This window comes from Haemaphysalis longicornis, unplaced genomic scaffold (genome assembly GCF_048455015.1).
Source record: "Haemaphysalis longicornis isolate Haplotype H1 unplaced genomic scaffold, Haemaphysalis longicornis Haplotype H1 scaffold_10, whole genome shotgun sequence".
Classification (NCBI taxonomy): Eukaryota; Metazoa; Arthropoda; class Arachnida; order Ixodida; family Ixodidae; genus Haemaphysalis; species Haemaphysalis longicornis.
The window spans coordinates 123,937,306-123,954,542 of NW_027526204.1; the positions used below are offsets into that span (position 1 = coordinate 123,937,306).

Below are 17,237 nucleotides of genomic sequence, written 5' to 3' on the forward strand. Positions count from 1 at the left end.
TATGAGCTGGCAGAGAATAAGCAGTTTTACCATAGGCATCTCTTCAATTACCCTACAGGGATACAATCCACTGCCCAGCAACTCGATCCTCACTTCTCAATTTTCATTTTTATCTTCAAAGCTTATCTTGGCAGACCCCGCTAGGTTTGCAGATACAGATACAAAAATTGTGGCTGATCCCTCAGTTATAGGAATCGGCAAAACACGGAAGTGAAAGCGGCCCTCACAGGAGCAGTTGAATGTTAAAGGAACCTCCTTTATGTGCGAAGGGTTCGAGAGCCTGACCCCACCAGATGAAGTGACGCCGACACGCAAGAAACAAAAAATAACCGGTTTATTTCGGGTCAACAAAACCAAAAATGACATGCACAAGCAGCTTGAAGCACATGACAGTCATGGAAACAATGCGACAGTGGATGGTGCCTCAATAGGTGACCGGTAAAAAGCACAAAGGCCCATGGGTACGTCGTCTGCTCCCGCCACTTCCGGTTCGAGATCTCGCCTCGCTTCAAGTAAGCCAGCGGCTTTCACGCGCGTGTGCATGTTGTTTACTTATTACCGAGCACCAACCTTTCAGAGGAGCCCCTAGTAGAATTCATCGTTATTCATTGAATGCGCGATGCACGAGCGTTTTTGTTTTCGGTGTAAACAGACAAGCAAGAACGGCGCGCGTGAAAGCCGCTGGCGTACGGTAGGATAGGAGAGCTCTCGAACCAGAAGTAGTGGAGCTCCACGGGAGCAGAGATTGTACCCATGAGCCTTTGCGCTTTTTACCGGTTACCTATTCACGCGCGCCCCCCCGTACACGAAGGCACTGGCATCGAGGCGCCAACTGTCGGCGCTCATTAGCGTCAGATATGCGTTACTTTGCTTCGCCTCTCCTAGACGGCAGCACTGTCTGAATGAGTCGTAGAGAAGGACACAAGGCACGTTCGTAGAGCTGCTCCCATCTCCGCTCACAGTGCAGTGTGTAAAGCGCCACGTACCTACCGTTGTGAGGAGAGGCGAGTAAATAGGTTCGAGTATGGATGCCGCCGCGTCAATGGCACTTTTTCTGGCAACGTCGCTTCCGTGACGAATATGATGCCCCTGAGATCTTGGTGTATCCGGGCATGAAACACCTTCATACAGACACTGCTGTATTCTGGCCTCGCGGTACGCTGTTCGATGGAGTCGATGCGTCTGATATCCATGAAGCAGGGGTGAGACAGCCAAAAGAGATTTAGGAGCAGTTTTCGGAGCAGCAAAATTTCGATTTTGGAGCAGAAGAATCTTGATATGGAGCAGTTAGGGACAATTTTTACGTCTTGTGAGCTTAAAAAATCATAATTTGAGCAATATTTGCAGGGTCAAGTACACATTCCAATCAGTTTTGACTACACAGAACACTGAAACAGCCTTACGTGAAAGAATTTTGTAAGAGTATCACAAAGTTTTAACTGCACTAAATTCTTCCTAATTAGTGATATTGTGTTGCGGCTGCTCGCAACCTTGACAACAAAACTGCCGTTAACATTATCAAATTTAAGGGCTTTGCAATTGTGGCATGTTTTTTTACCGTTTCAATGCTAAAATTATTATTTTTGTAATCTCAGGCTGCGTTGTACAAACGAGTGTAGTCACGGCAACAGTTGAGCAACTTTGAGCTAACGGTCGCATAGCCCAACCAGCCTACCCGTTTCAGTCCCCGGGTCGCGCGTTCACCGCATGGTCATTTGAGTAGCGTTACTGTTTACTTCGAATACATCAAGTGTTATTAGTCGCATGCTGTGGTTACCATGCAGTCACGCAGCTATTGGGCGCTGCCTGAACAGGTAGCGGCGCCGCAGCAAAGCCCGAAACTTTCGGGTCAACCGATCCATCCCCGAGGCTCGTGATCGCGCTTCGAAGCACAGCAACAGCAACACTTCAGCAACAGCAACACCTCATTTTATAGCACCACAGCGAGTCAAAAAGTTCGCTTCACGAACCCGATTATAGACGCACACACCGCGTTTCGCACTCAAGGACAAGCCACGGTGAAGTTGTAGGCCCCACATTTCAATCAACTGTTTTTTTTTCGAGCCGCGCAACTTCTCGAAATCTCGCACCAATCTCAAACCATATCCCCGCGTTAACGTCACTGTTCAGAGCCACAACTGATAGAATGAATATACTGGAGCCCAGCTGATAGCGTAAAATAAACCATGGAAAATATCCGCAATGCCCACTGAGCACGTGAAGTAAGCAGCAGCAGGCGGATCGGGCGGCGGCCATGTTTGTAGCCACAGCGATGCCCAATCAGGAAGGCAGTTTCAGCGAATGCGGACGGAAAGCCAATCGTGTTTTAGAAGCTATCGTTTGCTTCATTTCAGTCTTTCTATTTTTGCCACTTCTGTGTTTGCAATTGACCGACAATAAAAGTGGTGACCGGGATGCGGGAGGCTTTCGTCCCCGCCGGAACTGAGATGAGCATTAAAATCCGTGCCTTTTAGGCTCTTCTGGAGCAGTTTAGCGCATTTTTCGCAATTTTCATGCTTTTGGAGCAGCTTGGCGCAGGAAAATGGAATTGTATCAAAAAGGCGCTATATGCGCAGCTGTCTCACCCCTGATGAAGATGACGGTTAAACATCAGAAGGCTTAAAAGACAAAGTTTGATTAAGTATAAATTAAGCACAAAAAAGGTCACAAGTTGAAAAATAAACGTTTGTTGTTTTGCTGCCTTGCCAGATTGGACTGGTGTACTAATACTGGCGTACCTTCATCACGCGAATGACGGCTACCCTAGGCAGCTTCTACCAAGAGCCCAAAGGCTCCCCCGAGTGTTTTTTGATTCGGCGCGCCGGCCCTATCCAAGCAGGAAGGGGGGGTCAATGGGAAAATCAGAGCCCCGGCTTAAAAGACAAAGTTTAAGTATACATGAAGAACAATAAAGGCCACAAGTTAAAAAAAAAAAAAAAACGTTTGTTGTTTTGCTGCCTTGTCAGATTGGACTGGTGTACCAATAGCTTTCGCTACTTGTCCATCATCATGTCAGGAACGGCAACCCCAGGCAGCTTCCTCCAAGAGCCCGAAGGCTCCCGAGTGTTTTTTGATTCGGGGCGCCGGCCCTACCCGGGCAAGGGGGGGCGATGGGCAAATAATCAGAGTCCCAAGGGAGTTCTGCTCGCCACACGCCCCGTCGTCTTCGGTGGTCCTCCAGTAGAAGAGAACTGCGATATCATTGCCTGAAATAGAAAAGAACTTGTTAGGGGGTAAACTCAATTTTATGTCTTGCTGCTCTTTCCGCACGTGCAACTCGTTCGGTCAGGGCCTCCACAGCTGCAACGCTGCCTCCATGCACCGCAGCACACCGGGCTCTCCAGACCGGGAAGGAAATCTCGACACGGCAGACACAAACTGGTTAGCAGCTTCTCTGTGCAGAGGGTTCAAGTAGCGGACGGTTCTATGGTTAACTTCCGGAATACCAAAGGGATTGGCCACCGGGAGAGCCAATCCCTTTGGTACACAGAGCCTCCTCACCTGGGCGGAGCAGCGACGGCTGGTCTGCTCCGTAGCTCCGGAAAAAAATTGCAAGTTATATGGCCCTTGCCAGAGACAGAACCCAGACTGTTGTTGGCTCTACCATGTGCCCTGTCTGTAGCAAGATGCCCTAAGCAAGCTACCCTGACATTACGAGAGAGAGAGAGAGAGAGAGAGAGAGAGAGAGAGAGAGAGAGAGAGAGAGGGGGGTTAAAGCGTTGGAAGCGCTATAAAACACGAAATCTTTCTGATAAAACAAAGTTCCGTCCAGACGGAACGGAGTGCTGCACGAGATTTGTACAGTTGCGTCCAGACGAAAGCAAAACCGGCTGATTAGACACTATCCTCAGTCTTCAGATTGATTTGGTGTAGAGGTTGCGCCTCGGATAATTGCACTAATGTACCGGGTTCAATTTCCCCCGGACATGCTTTGTTTATATATTTATTTGCGTGGTTGTGCCAGCGTTTTGTAACAGCTAACTTCACGCCCACTTTACAATTGACGCGGTGAGAGCGGTCGGTCTTGATTTTGCACTCAACCGGCCGCTCCGCTACCGCTCACTAGAGCCAAGGCCGACGTATTCATCACCAGAGTTCCGATCATCTGGAGTTCGTAATGGTGATTACTAATTAACGGTTATTCTGGCTGGTCAATGAGCGGAAGTTGTACGCTTGGCTGGGTAAATATCAAGAAAAACTGCTCCCGCTGCTTGTCGTGAAGCAGGCGTGGTCGAGCTTAGCGGTTCGTTTGACGGCCGATCATCTGTAATCATTGAGAGTGATTATTAATCAAGTGCGACTCTAGCTAGTCAATGAGCGGAAGCCGCTTGACCGATTCGGTAAAAATAAACAAAACTCAAGAAGAGAGAGAAAAGACTTTATTGACCGTCTCCTGTTGTATCGGTACCACCGTAGTATGGTGCCATAGTCTTCTAGTGGTGCAGGTAGCGAGCAGGGCGCATCTTCATGGGATCTTCGTCTGGGATTCAAGGGCGTGGGGGGAGACCTCTCCTGGGGGGCCGCCCGACTGGTGAGTTCGCGAGTGGCCCGGTCCGCAGTGATGTTGCAGTTGCGGGCGCGGTCTACCCTGGGGGCCTGCTCCTCGTGTGCGGGGAACCATTGCAGTCTCAAGGGGCGGGTGTTAGAGCCTGGAACGTTGCTGAGAATTCGTGCGGCGATTGCCGCGACAGCGTTGGTACTGTAGTTGCGTATGGCCGATTTCGAGTCACTGAGGATGACTGCGCAGCCGGGGTCGGTTGCGGCGAGGGCGATTTCTTCTGCTTGCGCCGGTGTGCTTGCTCGGAAGCTGGCCGCGGTGACTGTGATGCCCGTGGTCGCTGTCACGACCGCTGCCGCGTACTGCCCGGGTCTGGCGTGGTATGCGGCCACGTCTACGTATCGTGCAATCTCGTCGTTGGCGTACAGTCTACTGAGGGCTCTAGCCCGGGCTTTCCTGAAAGCGTCATAGATGCCCGGGTGCATGTTCTTTGGAATGGGCGCGATGTGCAGGCGGCGAATGAAGACCGGGGGTAGGGGTTGTGCTTGCGGTGGGGGATCGTCACCTCAGGCGGCAGCTCGTGGCGCTGAGGTGGCACACGTAGCCCGGCAGGCGCGGCGTGTCGCTATAGATGTACACTTCCTGCAGTGCCAGCACGTCGAAGGACTCCCGCAACAGGTGCTCAGTCAGCTCCGCGCTGCGACGGCCTAGGGATGCGTGGCCGCTGGCCTTTCCCACTGGGTCTGCTAGCCATGGTGCAGGTGGGCGGGGGGGCTCAGGAGGGCCAAGGCGTCTGTGGCCGCCATCCTTGCAGGGTCATCGGCAGGCAGTCGGCCCACCAAGCTGTGCGTCAGGGCCAGGAGGACGGGCATCAGCTGCTCTGGGCCGGGGGCTGCAAGCGCAACGACTGGGGCTGCGGGCGGGGCGGGCTGCTGGGCAGTGGCGCGCCCGGCTGCCTTCCGCTGGGCTGCAGTCGTCCCTGGGGCGTCTGTGGGCCAAGCCGTGACTGCTGCTGGGTGCTGCTGGTCAGGCGCCATATAGTGGAAGCTTTGCAGATGGGGTGGTGGGGAGATATTTCTCTTGCAGGTAGCGGATCGTGTCTTGGGAGCCGTTCTCTCGCGTCGTCCGATGTATCGTACGCTTGAGCTGGGTACGCTGGGTGGTCTTGGACTTCACTGGGTCTAGCAGGTATCGGAGCAGATGCCATGTGTGTCCGACATGAAGTTGGCCCCAGACTTGTTGGCACACTGCGTGCCACTGTTGACGGCAGAGAGTTGCGCAGTATTTCTCGATTTCCCTGTTGAGTTGGGCAATTTTTTTGCGTAGGTTTCGGCTGCTTCGGTATCGCTTCCACCTGCGTTGCAGGGACTGTCGGGCTTTGAGCATGTGGGCTAGGTGACTGTCTACACTGTCCACCTGTTCGGGGACTTCGACGGCCCGCGTGGTGCGCTTCTTGACTCGTTGGAGTGTCTGTGTCCACTCCGTGATGGCTTGGATGTTGTCTCTGCCGTCGAGGGCGGCAAGCTGTTCGAGTTCGTGCCGAAAAGCGTCCCAGTCCGTGAGATGTTGCGTGCGGCGTTTGGCCGTCAGGACCGCTTGACTCGTCGGGATGAGGACTTCGAGGATGTAGTGGTCACTTCCGAGGGAGTGGCCCGTATGGCTCCATTGGGCTACGGCGCAGTGCGGGGCCGGGCGGTGGAAGGTGAGGTCGGGATTGGTGTCCTGTTGCACCGAGGTGCCGATGCGGGTGTGGAACGTCGTGTCATTGACGAGCAAGAAGCCGGTGTCGGCTGCCTCGTCATGCAGTGACCGGCCTTTAGCTGTCGTTCGGGGGTAGTCCCATGCTTGATGTGAGGCATTGAAGTCACCTCCGACGAGCACTGTGTTGCTTCCAGCTAGTTGGATCAGTCTTCGAAAGAAGTGGCGGAATCTCTGTCTGTAGTGTCTCGGATTGCTATATGCAGTGACTACGAAGATACGTTCCTTGCTCTTACGTCTGCCTAGCACGATTTCCGCTACGCCATGTTCTATGGGGCTGGCAGCGATGGGTGGGTGCTCGATGCATGTGATGCCTTTCTTGACTAGGATGCTTACGCCTTGAGCTGTTCCCGCACCTTCACGCTGGGGGGTGAAGAATCCAACTGGCATCGCCTCTCCCCAAAACAAGCTGCGCTCCCTCGCATTGTCGCCATGACAATTATAACGCCTTCAAGGCCAACATGGCGGAGGCATTGCTATGACAATATTGACGCAATAATGTTTCCCCAGGCTCACCAGGGGAGAATATGGCGCTAGTACCAGAATTAGCCCGTACGCTGGGTTGAACGCTAAGAGACCAACTCCTGCCACTACCTCGACCACGCCCGCTTCACAACAAGCAGCGAGAGCAGTCTTTCTTGATATTTACCCAGCCAAACGAACCGCTTCCGCTCATTGACTAGCCAGAATAACCGTTAATTAGTAATCACCATTACGAACTACAGATGATCGGAACTCTGGTGATGGATACGTCGGCCTTGGCTCTAGTCAGCGGTAGCGGAGCGGCCGGTTGAGTGCACAATTTTTTTTTTGAAAGAGAAAGATTATTACAAAAAAGGATTATAAACATAAAAGGATTATAAACTACACTACAACTAAGCATTGCGTCTAACCAGCCGGTTTTGCTTTCGTCTGGACGGAACTGTACAAATTTCACGCCGACTCCGTCTGGACCGAACGAAGCTCTCAGTTGTATTCTATCTGGACGGAACGCTAGCCACAGCCAAAAAACAAACGTCTATTTTATCTGCATGGCCCCTTTAAGGTCACTCTCATGCCTAACGGCGCTATGAAAAATAAACAATAATAATAAAAAAAAAACCCTATGTGGAATTTTTCCTGTCAATTATCTCGAGACTTGTTGACTAGTAGCTCCTTTGGGTACTTCCCCTGACTATAACTGGACGCGATATCCAGCAGCTGCATTTGAGCGCGTGCCCGCATTCCAGCTGGTGTGGACCGCAGGTGCGACAGTAGACGCAACAAGAAACTGCTGACATCCTCGGGTTCAGCATCGATCCCCGCATGGTTCTTCACTGCCCCGTGGTCTTCGGTTCCAGGAGCCTCCCGAGTTTCTTGCTTGACCCTTGCTCCATTGGTCCCCGACTGGTCACAGGAACGACGTCCATGTCCTCGGCCGCGCCGAGATGTGGGCCGCAGAGTCACTGGGCCCGCTCCCCTGTATTTGGAACACAAACGCATTGTTACTGCCTGCGCAAACACTTACTCCAACTTTCTCATCGCTTGAAAGAAGACTCATTGCTTTTTGAAGCAGATGTTTGCATTATCTTATCCTGCAATTCCCACAACACCTTCGTGATTACACACACACACACACACACACAAAAAAAAGAAAGAAAGAGGAGGAGAAAGAAAGAGCACCACCACAACTCCAGTCTGTGGAGTCGTGGTGAACCATTCCCGAACCTCAATTTCATAATGTAGCACATGATGGCAATAACATCCTTAATAAGCACATATGAGATGAAATGTTGCAGCTGGTGTATGCTCGCTAGCTCACATGCATCACTGAGATTGTGGAGCATTGGTAAAACCTATCCTGTATGTTACCAAGGTAGCGTTATATGTTTTGGAACTACAATTAAGTATGTACTTGGGCACACCCAATGCATCCCTAGAATATGCCAGTTTCTTCACATGTGGGCAGCTGCTGGGCTCCACAATTGCTCGTTTGTCGTTTGCTTGCTTCGAAAGGTGTCTCCTTTTGTCACTCGCGCGAGTCGGGCCCAATGTGGCGACAAATTTGGTGCAAGCCTACATGCTACATTTGCGCTAAGTTTCTGTACAAAAAATGGTGTAGGGGCTTTTAATAATCCATCAGAAGTACAGGGGCTATAGCCTATAGCCTGCAGGACGAATGGGGGGAAGGTTCCAGTAAACAAAATGCGCAATCATTAGCGCAATTTCCAGGTAGGTTGAAACAAACCAAAGCAAACAAACAAAAACACAGCAATCCAGTGTCGAGTACGAACCTGTTTCAAGGCACCTGAGCTGGGTACTTATTGCGGCTCAACCAGTCACGTTTGCTTACCACACCCTAAACACACTGGGGGTGGTTGTGATACCAGTCAGATCTAGGAATTTCAAAATAAGCTCAAACCCACCGTTTCGGTCACATCATCCACAGTCACTCACTCAAAAAAGAAGCCTATGCTACTGTCTCAACTCTCCTAGAGTACTGCTACCCACAGGTGCCAAGACTTCACAGGACTATGTTCTGGCACTATCGCCAGCAAACTTGTGCAACTCGGTCAAGGCTTGGTGGTTGGTCAGCCTGTGCATATGAGTAACCGAGTAGGAGGGTTTAATTGATAATACGAGAGCAAATACGGATGGCTCAGTGAGTATGAGGATCAGTGCAGGTGGTTAATTAAGAGAAGAAGCGAAAAACGAAAACGTCCGTGTGTCGAGATTATGAGGAAGTTAAATGTCCCCAGGTGGTCAAAATTATCCCAGAGCCTTCCACTTTGGCATGCCTCATAGCCCTTGAGTAGCTATGGCCCAATTTTTCTTTATTACGGTCCCAGGAAAGCACAAGTGAAGACAAGACAGCAGTGATAAGAGGGCATGACTGCTACTGAGCATGATGATGTTTGACTACAGAAAAGAATTCGAGCATGTCTGAGCGAGTACACCAGAAACAGAGGAAAGAGCACTCGGGAGAGGCCTCTGGCATCCCCAAGGCACAGCAGAAAAGAGAAAAAGTTGAGCCATTTTCAAGACCACATGTGGTCAGTGTTGTTTGGTTTCTATAGCCCCAGCAAGTAACTTCGGCTAAATTCCACTGACAATCTCTTACAGCGGCCTTGTCAGTAAACAAAATTAGTGGCAAAGATCAGGAGCATAGCTGAATTGCAACACATTTAGTGGCGTCAGCAGGTTCCTCTCACGTTCACAAGCCCTGCGGTGCGTTATCAGCTGCTCTTTGAGCGGAAGTTAGCGGTGGAGAAGGAGAGGCACAGCAGACTAGAATGACGAAGGGTGGTGGGCGAAGTGGCTGCCTCGACAAGGCAGGAGCGGCTTCATGAAACACGACGTCAAGGCCTCTCCTAACCTTTTCTTTTCTCCGCGATTACAAACTGGGAGAAAAAAGTGAGTCACCAAGTGATCCCTGTGGATTTTTCGAAACTACGGTGACCAACCATAGGCAGGCAAAACCAACACACCTTTGGGCGGATGCGGCGTTTTCATCCATTCCCTCGGGCTTGCCATCCAGGGAGCCAGAGGTGGTGCCGACGGTTTGCCTTTTGCAAGGCGGAGCCTTCATTTCACCCGCAGAAAAGCTTTCAGGCGCACATTTCCTCTTGCGGCCTCGCTTGTTTCTCTTCACTAGACGGACGACACTGTCCGAAGTTGAATCGCTATCAGACGAGGAGTCACTTGGTAAGAAGATCTTCGGGGCAGTCTTTGGAGCCTTGTTCAGCCTGCCTATGGTGTTCCGAAGGAATCCTGCGATGTCCCTTCTTGTGTGTTTGTTCAGATTTGGGATGACACTCATCTTCTTCACAAGAAGGTAGGGGATGCCTGGTCCTCCGGCCAGCAGCTCCTTTCGCAATCTTTCTAGAACCTGCGAGTGAACGCAAGGCCACACTGAGCAGCGCTGATGTGAGCTTTACTCGCATAAATCGCTTCAGAAGTAATCCTAAACACTGGACAAGGTGATCGCGAACATTTCGCTGCATAAGTTGCAGCTTGCCTCACCTTGCTTGCTTTAAGTTTTATTGTTACAGTAGAACCCCGCTTGTTTGTTCCTCACCATTATGTCTTCTTGGCTCCTGCACTGTTTTAGTGTAGTCTCACCAAAATGTCCATAAACAAGCATGTATTACAATCCCACCTTGTATGCCGTACGACCACGACATTCCTGCTTTATACGTTGCGATTACAAGACATAAATAACGAAAACATAAAGCGAAACTATTAAAAGGCGCAGAAAATTTTATAGATAAACTGAACTGTGTAGTCCCCAACAAGCGCTGTTGGCGCACCTTTGAAATACAAGAAACAAGAAGGCGCGAAAAAACTGTAAGCATCATCATCACTGTCATCATCATAGTTTTCGCTACCCCTATATGCACGGGAACATGCACTCGCGACCACGCCCTTATGTGTTATTCCCAGTGTTTTCTGCTACACAGTTTACTGTGTTCCAGATATTGTTTGCCTTCACCACGGCCATTGATGGCGTCAAAAAATGGAAATTTCTCTCGCTTAAAGAGGCCATGCAGACAAAATACAAGTTTGTCTTATTCGAAAGATTTTGTGTTTTGTAGTACCCCCAGTGCTTGTCGGGAAGCAAAAGATGCTTTATTCACTGATAAATAATCAATTTAAGGTAAAATGTTGATTCTCCTGCCAAATCGTGTTTTCTCATGACGCCTGCAATGCCATCGTAAGAGCAGGTCGTTAAGGTAAACCTAGTGTGCTGGGCAGCCTTGTTTACCGTTAGTCAACCTAGATGGCGCCACCATACCGCGGCACGCCGTTTTCTGCCTTTGCTTTGCTTTTGACCGTATTTTTAACTGGCTTGTTTTTGTTAAGGTAGAAAGTAATCGTTTCGTGAAACATACTGCTCGCTCGACAAATATGGTCACATAAGAGACCGTGCTTACGCCAATCGGCCAGTGTCGTCTGAGACAACCCCAAAGCGCCGCGGTGCTGTAAAGCTGAAAAAAGCACTGTGCAAGCAGTATCAACAACAGTACGCATCGGTACTTCTATGTTTCATAACTTCCACTGTTCACCCACTATTATTACCGCTATAAAATGTAAGCGCAAATTGCTCGTTCGGCAAGCTTATAAGCCCTGCCTAATTTGCGTTTGCTTTTGCTGGCCTCAGCCAATCGCAGAGCTGGCACATATGACATCATAGGTGCTATTGCGGGAAATGTGCTAGTGCGTCTCATGACCATCCGCTTTCTTCCTAATTATGTAGCTTATTTGAGCGAAGTTTACGTTAAGAGTGCTGTCAGTTATTCTAATGAGGCAATCTTTCCAATGAACCAAACTTGTGTTTTGTCTGCATGGCCCCTTTAAAGACAAACTCTACGTTCTGCGAATCGTCAGCAAGGAACCAACATGGGAAATAATACCTACGTATTGTGAAAGTGTTTGGGCTGCCACAATTGACTTCTAATTCAATTCTAGGATCCCATTGAACTGGTCGTAATATGAAGGCACGTGAGCCACTTCCCCAACCCAAGGCGATCTGACAATTGGAAAAGGGAAATGTCATTCCACAGTCCCTGAAGAAGTGCCAACCTTGTATCGGGGATGTTTTTCAAACCTTGAAAATTCCAAGTAAATTTATTTCGTGTTTGATCCATGGCTTACATCTCTTTATAACATTTAACAGTATGTATCTTTTTTTGGTACTAACCACGTGTTTGTGTCATACGTTTCCTGGCCACTACGTTTTTTTTTCAGTCCCACGAAATGCACCCCTCCACGACGACGATGTTTGAACACGAAGCTTTCTCGTGACGGATTCGTTGATTGGCCAATCCCACACTGCGAGTATGTGCTACTCTTCAGGTATGCACCACTTCTTTAGGATACCCACAGCTACTCTCGGGTGTGCACTTTGTAGGCCCAACGTTCGGGTATACCTCAAGTTGTGATGTTAGGCCTAACGTCCTAAACGTAAAATGCGACATTAGGCCTAACGCCCTGCGGCTAACAGCCTTACGACATGAAGGGCAACGTCATTCTCAACTTACGTCGAGCTGTGGGTGACATCTGTTGACCCTCACCTCAGAACATGACGTTAGGCCCACGTACCTCCTGCCTTCGCATGCCTGCGTCCCCCCCTCCCTCTGCTGCCCATCAACTTTTAGTGAAGGGGGCCTAGCGGAGCTGTGTCCAAGCTTCGCAGGAAAGCGTTTTAATTTTCCTACACTTTGCCCATGATCGTCGTCGTCAGAGAAAGTTGGCTTTTCTGCAGTGCGTCTTCACGTACGGACATCATCAGTAAGAGGCTAAAAGCTTCGCTTAAAAAATGCACAAGCAGGGTTATACTGTATTTATTTTATCAGGATGAAATGATTATTATTAATGCGCTCACGCAATAAAATGCGACCCCGTACTATCCTTAAAATTTCCTGGCGTCACTTCATACCCTCTGAATGATGAAAGTATAATTCCTTGGAACCATAAAAATGCAGTCAAAATCCGTACTTGAGGCAGCAGCGTCATCATCAACATGACGCTAAACATGCAGCAAGCCTTGTTAGCGCTGTCAGCATGCGACGTCCCGTAATGCCCCACTGGTCAAGAAATGCCAAGCATTGCTCACGGACTTCTTTACTATGGCCTGAAGTAGCGTCACTACATAAGCTAAGCTTAAGAGTACCGCCAGTTCGTTCACCTGGAAGCGTTTGGGGGCCATTTTGTTTCTGGCTGCAGTGTTGCCATCTCTCCAAACGAAACCACCGCCGGTTGTGACGGGCACAGTGTGACCGGTCGCTCTAGCGTCCGCGCAGCAGAGAGAGAGAGAGAGAGAGAGAGAGAGAGAGAGAGAGAGAGAGAGAGGCCAATAGGTAAACAAATATCACGTGGTGTTCACCGACCAATGAAAATCCTGACGGCACATAACAATGAGAGAAAAGAGTGCCGATACTCTAAACGCCTTCATTTAGTGACGCTAGCCTGAACGAGTACTGGTGGCAATAAATTGTTCCATTTGAACATGGCCATCTTCGTTTCAGTCATGTTCATTTGATAGCTATGGTGCGGAAATCGATTTCTTTAGGGCTCAGTGGGCATGAAACTAATTGCTGAATAGAATTTTTCCGCAAGATATTTAATGCAAGCCTTCCGTTTTAGTGAGAGTACGTAAGTGCTGCTCCACACAGTGAAGCGGCTTGCGAGTACTCCGCTCAACTGGGTTTATCTCGACTGTCGTGGTTGCATCACGCCCCATACTGCAGATCGAGTGTCTGTAGGTACGTGCCCACTGTCGGCCCATCACAGCCCTGAACGACGCGCCTAAGCCTAACACCGACAGACGAAAAAAAGTGTAACCTCTAAAAAATCCAGCGAGACATACCGTACCAAAATAAAAAAAAACAGTATGGTCTAGTACGGTTCGCGGGGCATGGACGCGCGTTCAATTTACCATACAGCGGTGTTCAATAGTGGGAAAAAAAAAAAAAAAAAGGGCCTTGTGGGAAAAGCACCAGTTTTGTGACGACGCATGAACTATCATCGGCTAACGGAATTCCACTGCCGAAGTGTGAAAACTAATTCCCACGATTTTCACGTCCAGTTTTAGTACAAAGTTCGCTCTAAATGGAGAGGTAAGTGGAGAGCAGTTGTTTCTGTGCAATGGGTAAGGTTGTGAAACCTCAATAACTGTTAAAATGAACTGTAAAATCGAAACCTCGATTTTACAGCTAGCACCTCCAAGCACCACTTTGTTATATCGAGGTTTAACTGTAGAAAGTTTCTTTTTTTCAGCTGACGTGTCTACTACATGGGATCTGGCTAGCTTCGTACTGTGGCCCATATTGTGTCTACACCTGCACATGGACCAGTGTCGCCATAGACACATCGTCCATGTCCAGTGCCTCCATCTAGATAACAACCCCCCATAACCTCGCCTCCCGGCTGGCTAAGGAAGGCTGTTGCCAGCACGAGGGCATCCGCCATGGACGACAGCCATGGACGACAGCCATGGACAACACATATCACCAACCTGCACCATCACGGAAAGCAAGGATGAAGCCGCGTCTCTCTCGATCAACTTTGCAAAGGGACCTCGGTGTCACAGGTTGGCCTTGTCCAAAGAGGAATAAAGCTTCCCTCACTCGCTCTCCCTGATATGCAGAGAGAGAGAGAGAGAGAGAGAGAGAGAGAGAGAGAGAGAGAGAGAGAGAGAGAGAGAGAGAGAGAGAGAGAGAGGCACACATGCAATGCTGGCCATGCCACACGCACCTCCAGTAGCCGGGTAAATTGGTACTTGTTGTCCCAGGCCGACCTCCTGGGTTTGGCCACTATGTGACGCATGACCACAGTCTTGCAGGCATAGGATGGCAGTTTCCACTTGCGCTCCTGTATTAGCGCCTGAAACACAACACTCCCGCATTTTAATACAATATGGCAGGTCTTCCCAAGGGACAATCAAGGGCAAGAAAGCAGCAGGCCTGTGCCGACAGACTGCCATGCTTAGCTCACACATACGCCTCACCTGACTCTGGGATAAGGACACAAGGTTAGGGAAATATTTAACGAAAGTACAGTGAACTCCTGTTAAGACGAACTCGAAGGGACCATCATAATTTGTTTGCCTTATCAAAAGCCCCCTCCCCCAGAAAAAGAATCGGCAACCCCTTGCTTCGAGACGATGAATGAAGTAGACTTACAAATGGAGGAAAGACAAAAATATCATTTATCTGAGTGTGCAACTTGATAGAAGACTGCCATCAAGTGCTCTTGCCTGGTTTTATCAAGCGGCGACAAAGAGCGTACACTCGCTACCTCAAGCGACAACGCAGCAGAGACAGAGAAGGAACCCTCTCACTTTCCCGGCGGTTACGTGACGCGGACCGACGCAAACTCACATGCTCCCGCTGAGAAACGGCATTGGTCAGGAGAGCTGCCACATTTGAACAGCACTTAAACGGGACAGAAGAGTGACAGGACAAGGCGCCGTTCAAATGTTCAGTTTGTACCAACAAGCCTGCACTACCACGCTTTTTCAGAGGTGCTACGTTCGCGAAGAGAAAGTCTCCATCATCACTTTTTTTTTTTACTTTTATCTTCCTAGTTTTGTGGCTCTCTCGTCCAGAGCACAGCAGGCACAAAACTTGCCCTCTCTCTTTTTTCCTTTGCTTTGCCACTGGCTCCACAGGTTGAAGGGTGGGAGAAGCGATAGCTTTATCTGCGTGTCTTTCCGCTTCCGTGCCCTCCCTTCCTCCGTGGTGCGAATTCGCTTCGTGCTGTGGTTCTCTTTTAGTTTTCTGTTCCCCTCTGGTCATCTGAATGCACGCCGCACTCCCTTAAGACTGCAATGTTCGCAATCCAGAATCACCAGCAGTAGTGGTCACGCCAAAAGCTGTTCATCTTAAGCAAATTTTCAACAGCGAAGCTGTTTAGCAAATCTTAATTTTTCGTGTTCGCAGTTAAAAATACCAAGAAATTGCCGAGCACGTGCACGTAAGTGCGGCCCTCACAGCGACCACCCGGCAGTTAAAGAAACCGAGAAAATACCTATACTCGGTTACAACTCAAGAACGGCACCACCTCATGTAGTGTATCACTCCGCCAAAGCGCCGGACCCGTGACGTCAGTGCGCGCGCGTTTTGAAAGGGGTTTGCTATGAATGCGCAATATCGTCTGCCTTGTCTCGAAGTCCCAAAAATCATGGGAACGGCTCACGCCATGTTCAAAATATTCCCAGTAACGCCCTACTTGCGCCGCGCGAAGAAACATCCGGCTACGGTGATAAGGCACAGCGGCAACTTCCGGTGCCGTTTGTAAGTTGTCACCGAGTATAGAGCTTGTGTGTGCGTGCCTCACGACAACCGCCCAGCATCCCCTGCACACATTTGTCCAGCCAAGCATACCCACTTAAGAGAGAGAGAGAAAAAAAGAGAGGAAAAAAAAAATTAAAAAAAAGAAAGAAAGAAGAACTCGTGCAATTGCTGTAATAGGGGCAACGCTTGCTCAGAATGAGAAAGACACGCCATTGCATGCGCCCCTCCAAGGTGATGTCTAATGATTACCATTTCCAAAAAAATGAAAGAAGCTCACACTTATAGCAACAATGATGGAGTAAAGGTCACTGTGGCATCGAAGAAGAAGCAAATCGGCTCCAACCGTCATGATGGTCATGAAGGTTGCGTATAGCTTCGCTACCTTCATGTCTTACACATATGTGTGAGCTTCCTGCATTTTCTTGTAAAAAAAAAAAAAAATCATTTTTACCTGATTTTAAAAGCCCTTCAATAGCCCTTTAAAGCCCAGTTGCACTCAAATTACACCTCAGCTAAATTTACTGCGAACGTACAGTACGTACCACCAAACCGACTGGGACGCATCTGGTAGCCCTGTGAAATGCCTTGTTAATAAGTTATAAACATTCAAAAGAGCTCCGTCGCAGGTGACGCTGCACCTGCCGGCGAAATGTGCAAACAGCTTTAAAGCGGAAGTGACAATGCGGCCGGTCGGGTGCAGTTTCCTTTGGCCAGCCACAACAGGTCGAGCTGCGATGGGCGTTTTTCTCCTAGGGCTGCTGCGAGGGGGAAACGTTGTGCGCAGGTACCCTCTGGCAGGCCGGCCGCCGGGGGGGCCAGCTGCAACGTCACTTGAAATGGCTGCGCTCTTCTCGATTTCTGCTTCAAAATCGACGATTTTTGACGCCTTTTGCACCGTAGATATGCGCATTTGAGCTGCAATATTTTGTATCCTGGAGTCGTTTTAGGCAGACAGTACGAAAATAAGGTTTTCAAGAGGTTGAAGCTTTGAGTGCAGTTGGCCTTTAACGAAGCATAATCAAATGACCATTCTCTCCATTATAAAAAGAACGCGCACTAACTTTGAGCAAACGGATTGTTGTGCAAGCTTACACTTTCCGTTGGATTTTGTCAGCTTTAGCCATTCGCGCGAGCAGCTCACAATACGTCACAACTCCAACGCGACACGCAAGTCGCGAGCAGATTCTGTTTTCTTCATTATACGG

The 17,237-nt window shown here is 49.4% G+C and overlaps 1 protein-coding gene across 1 annotated transcript in view; it reads right to left on the reverse strand.

Annotated features, from left to right (window-relative positions):
* Positions 1-316: 316 nt before the first annotated feature.
* Positions 317-17,237, reverse strand: part of LOC144159233 (cyclic GMP-AMP synthase-like receptor) — a 56,704-nt gene continuing 39,783 nt past the window's right edge. Inside the window, exons 7-9 of the mRNA XM_077690597.1 lie at positions 14,492-14,620; positions 9,724-10,124; positions 317-7,715 (exon numbers count right to left, since the gene is read on the reverse strand). Of these exons, the coding sequence (XP_077546723.1) occupies positions 7,379-7,715; positions 9,724-10,124; positions 14,492-14,620 (867 nt within the window). The 3' untranslated portion in view covers positions 317-7,378. The remainder of the gene's footprint in view (positions 7,716-9,723; positions 10,125-14,491; positions 14,621-17,237) is intronic.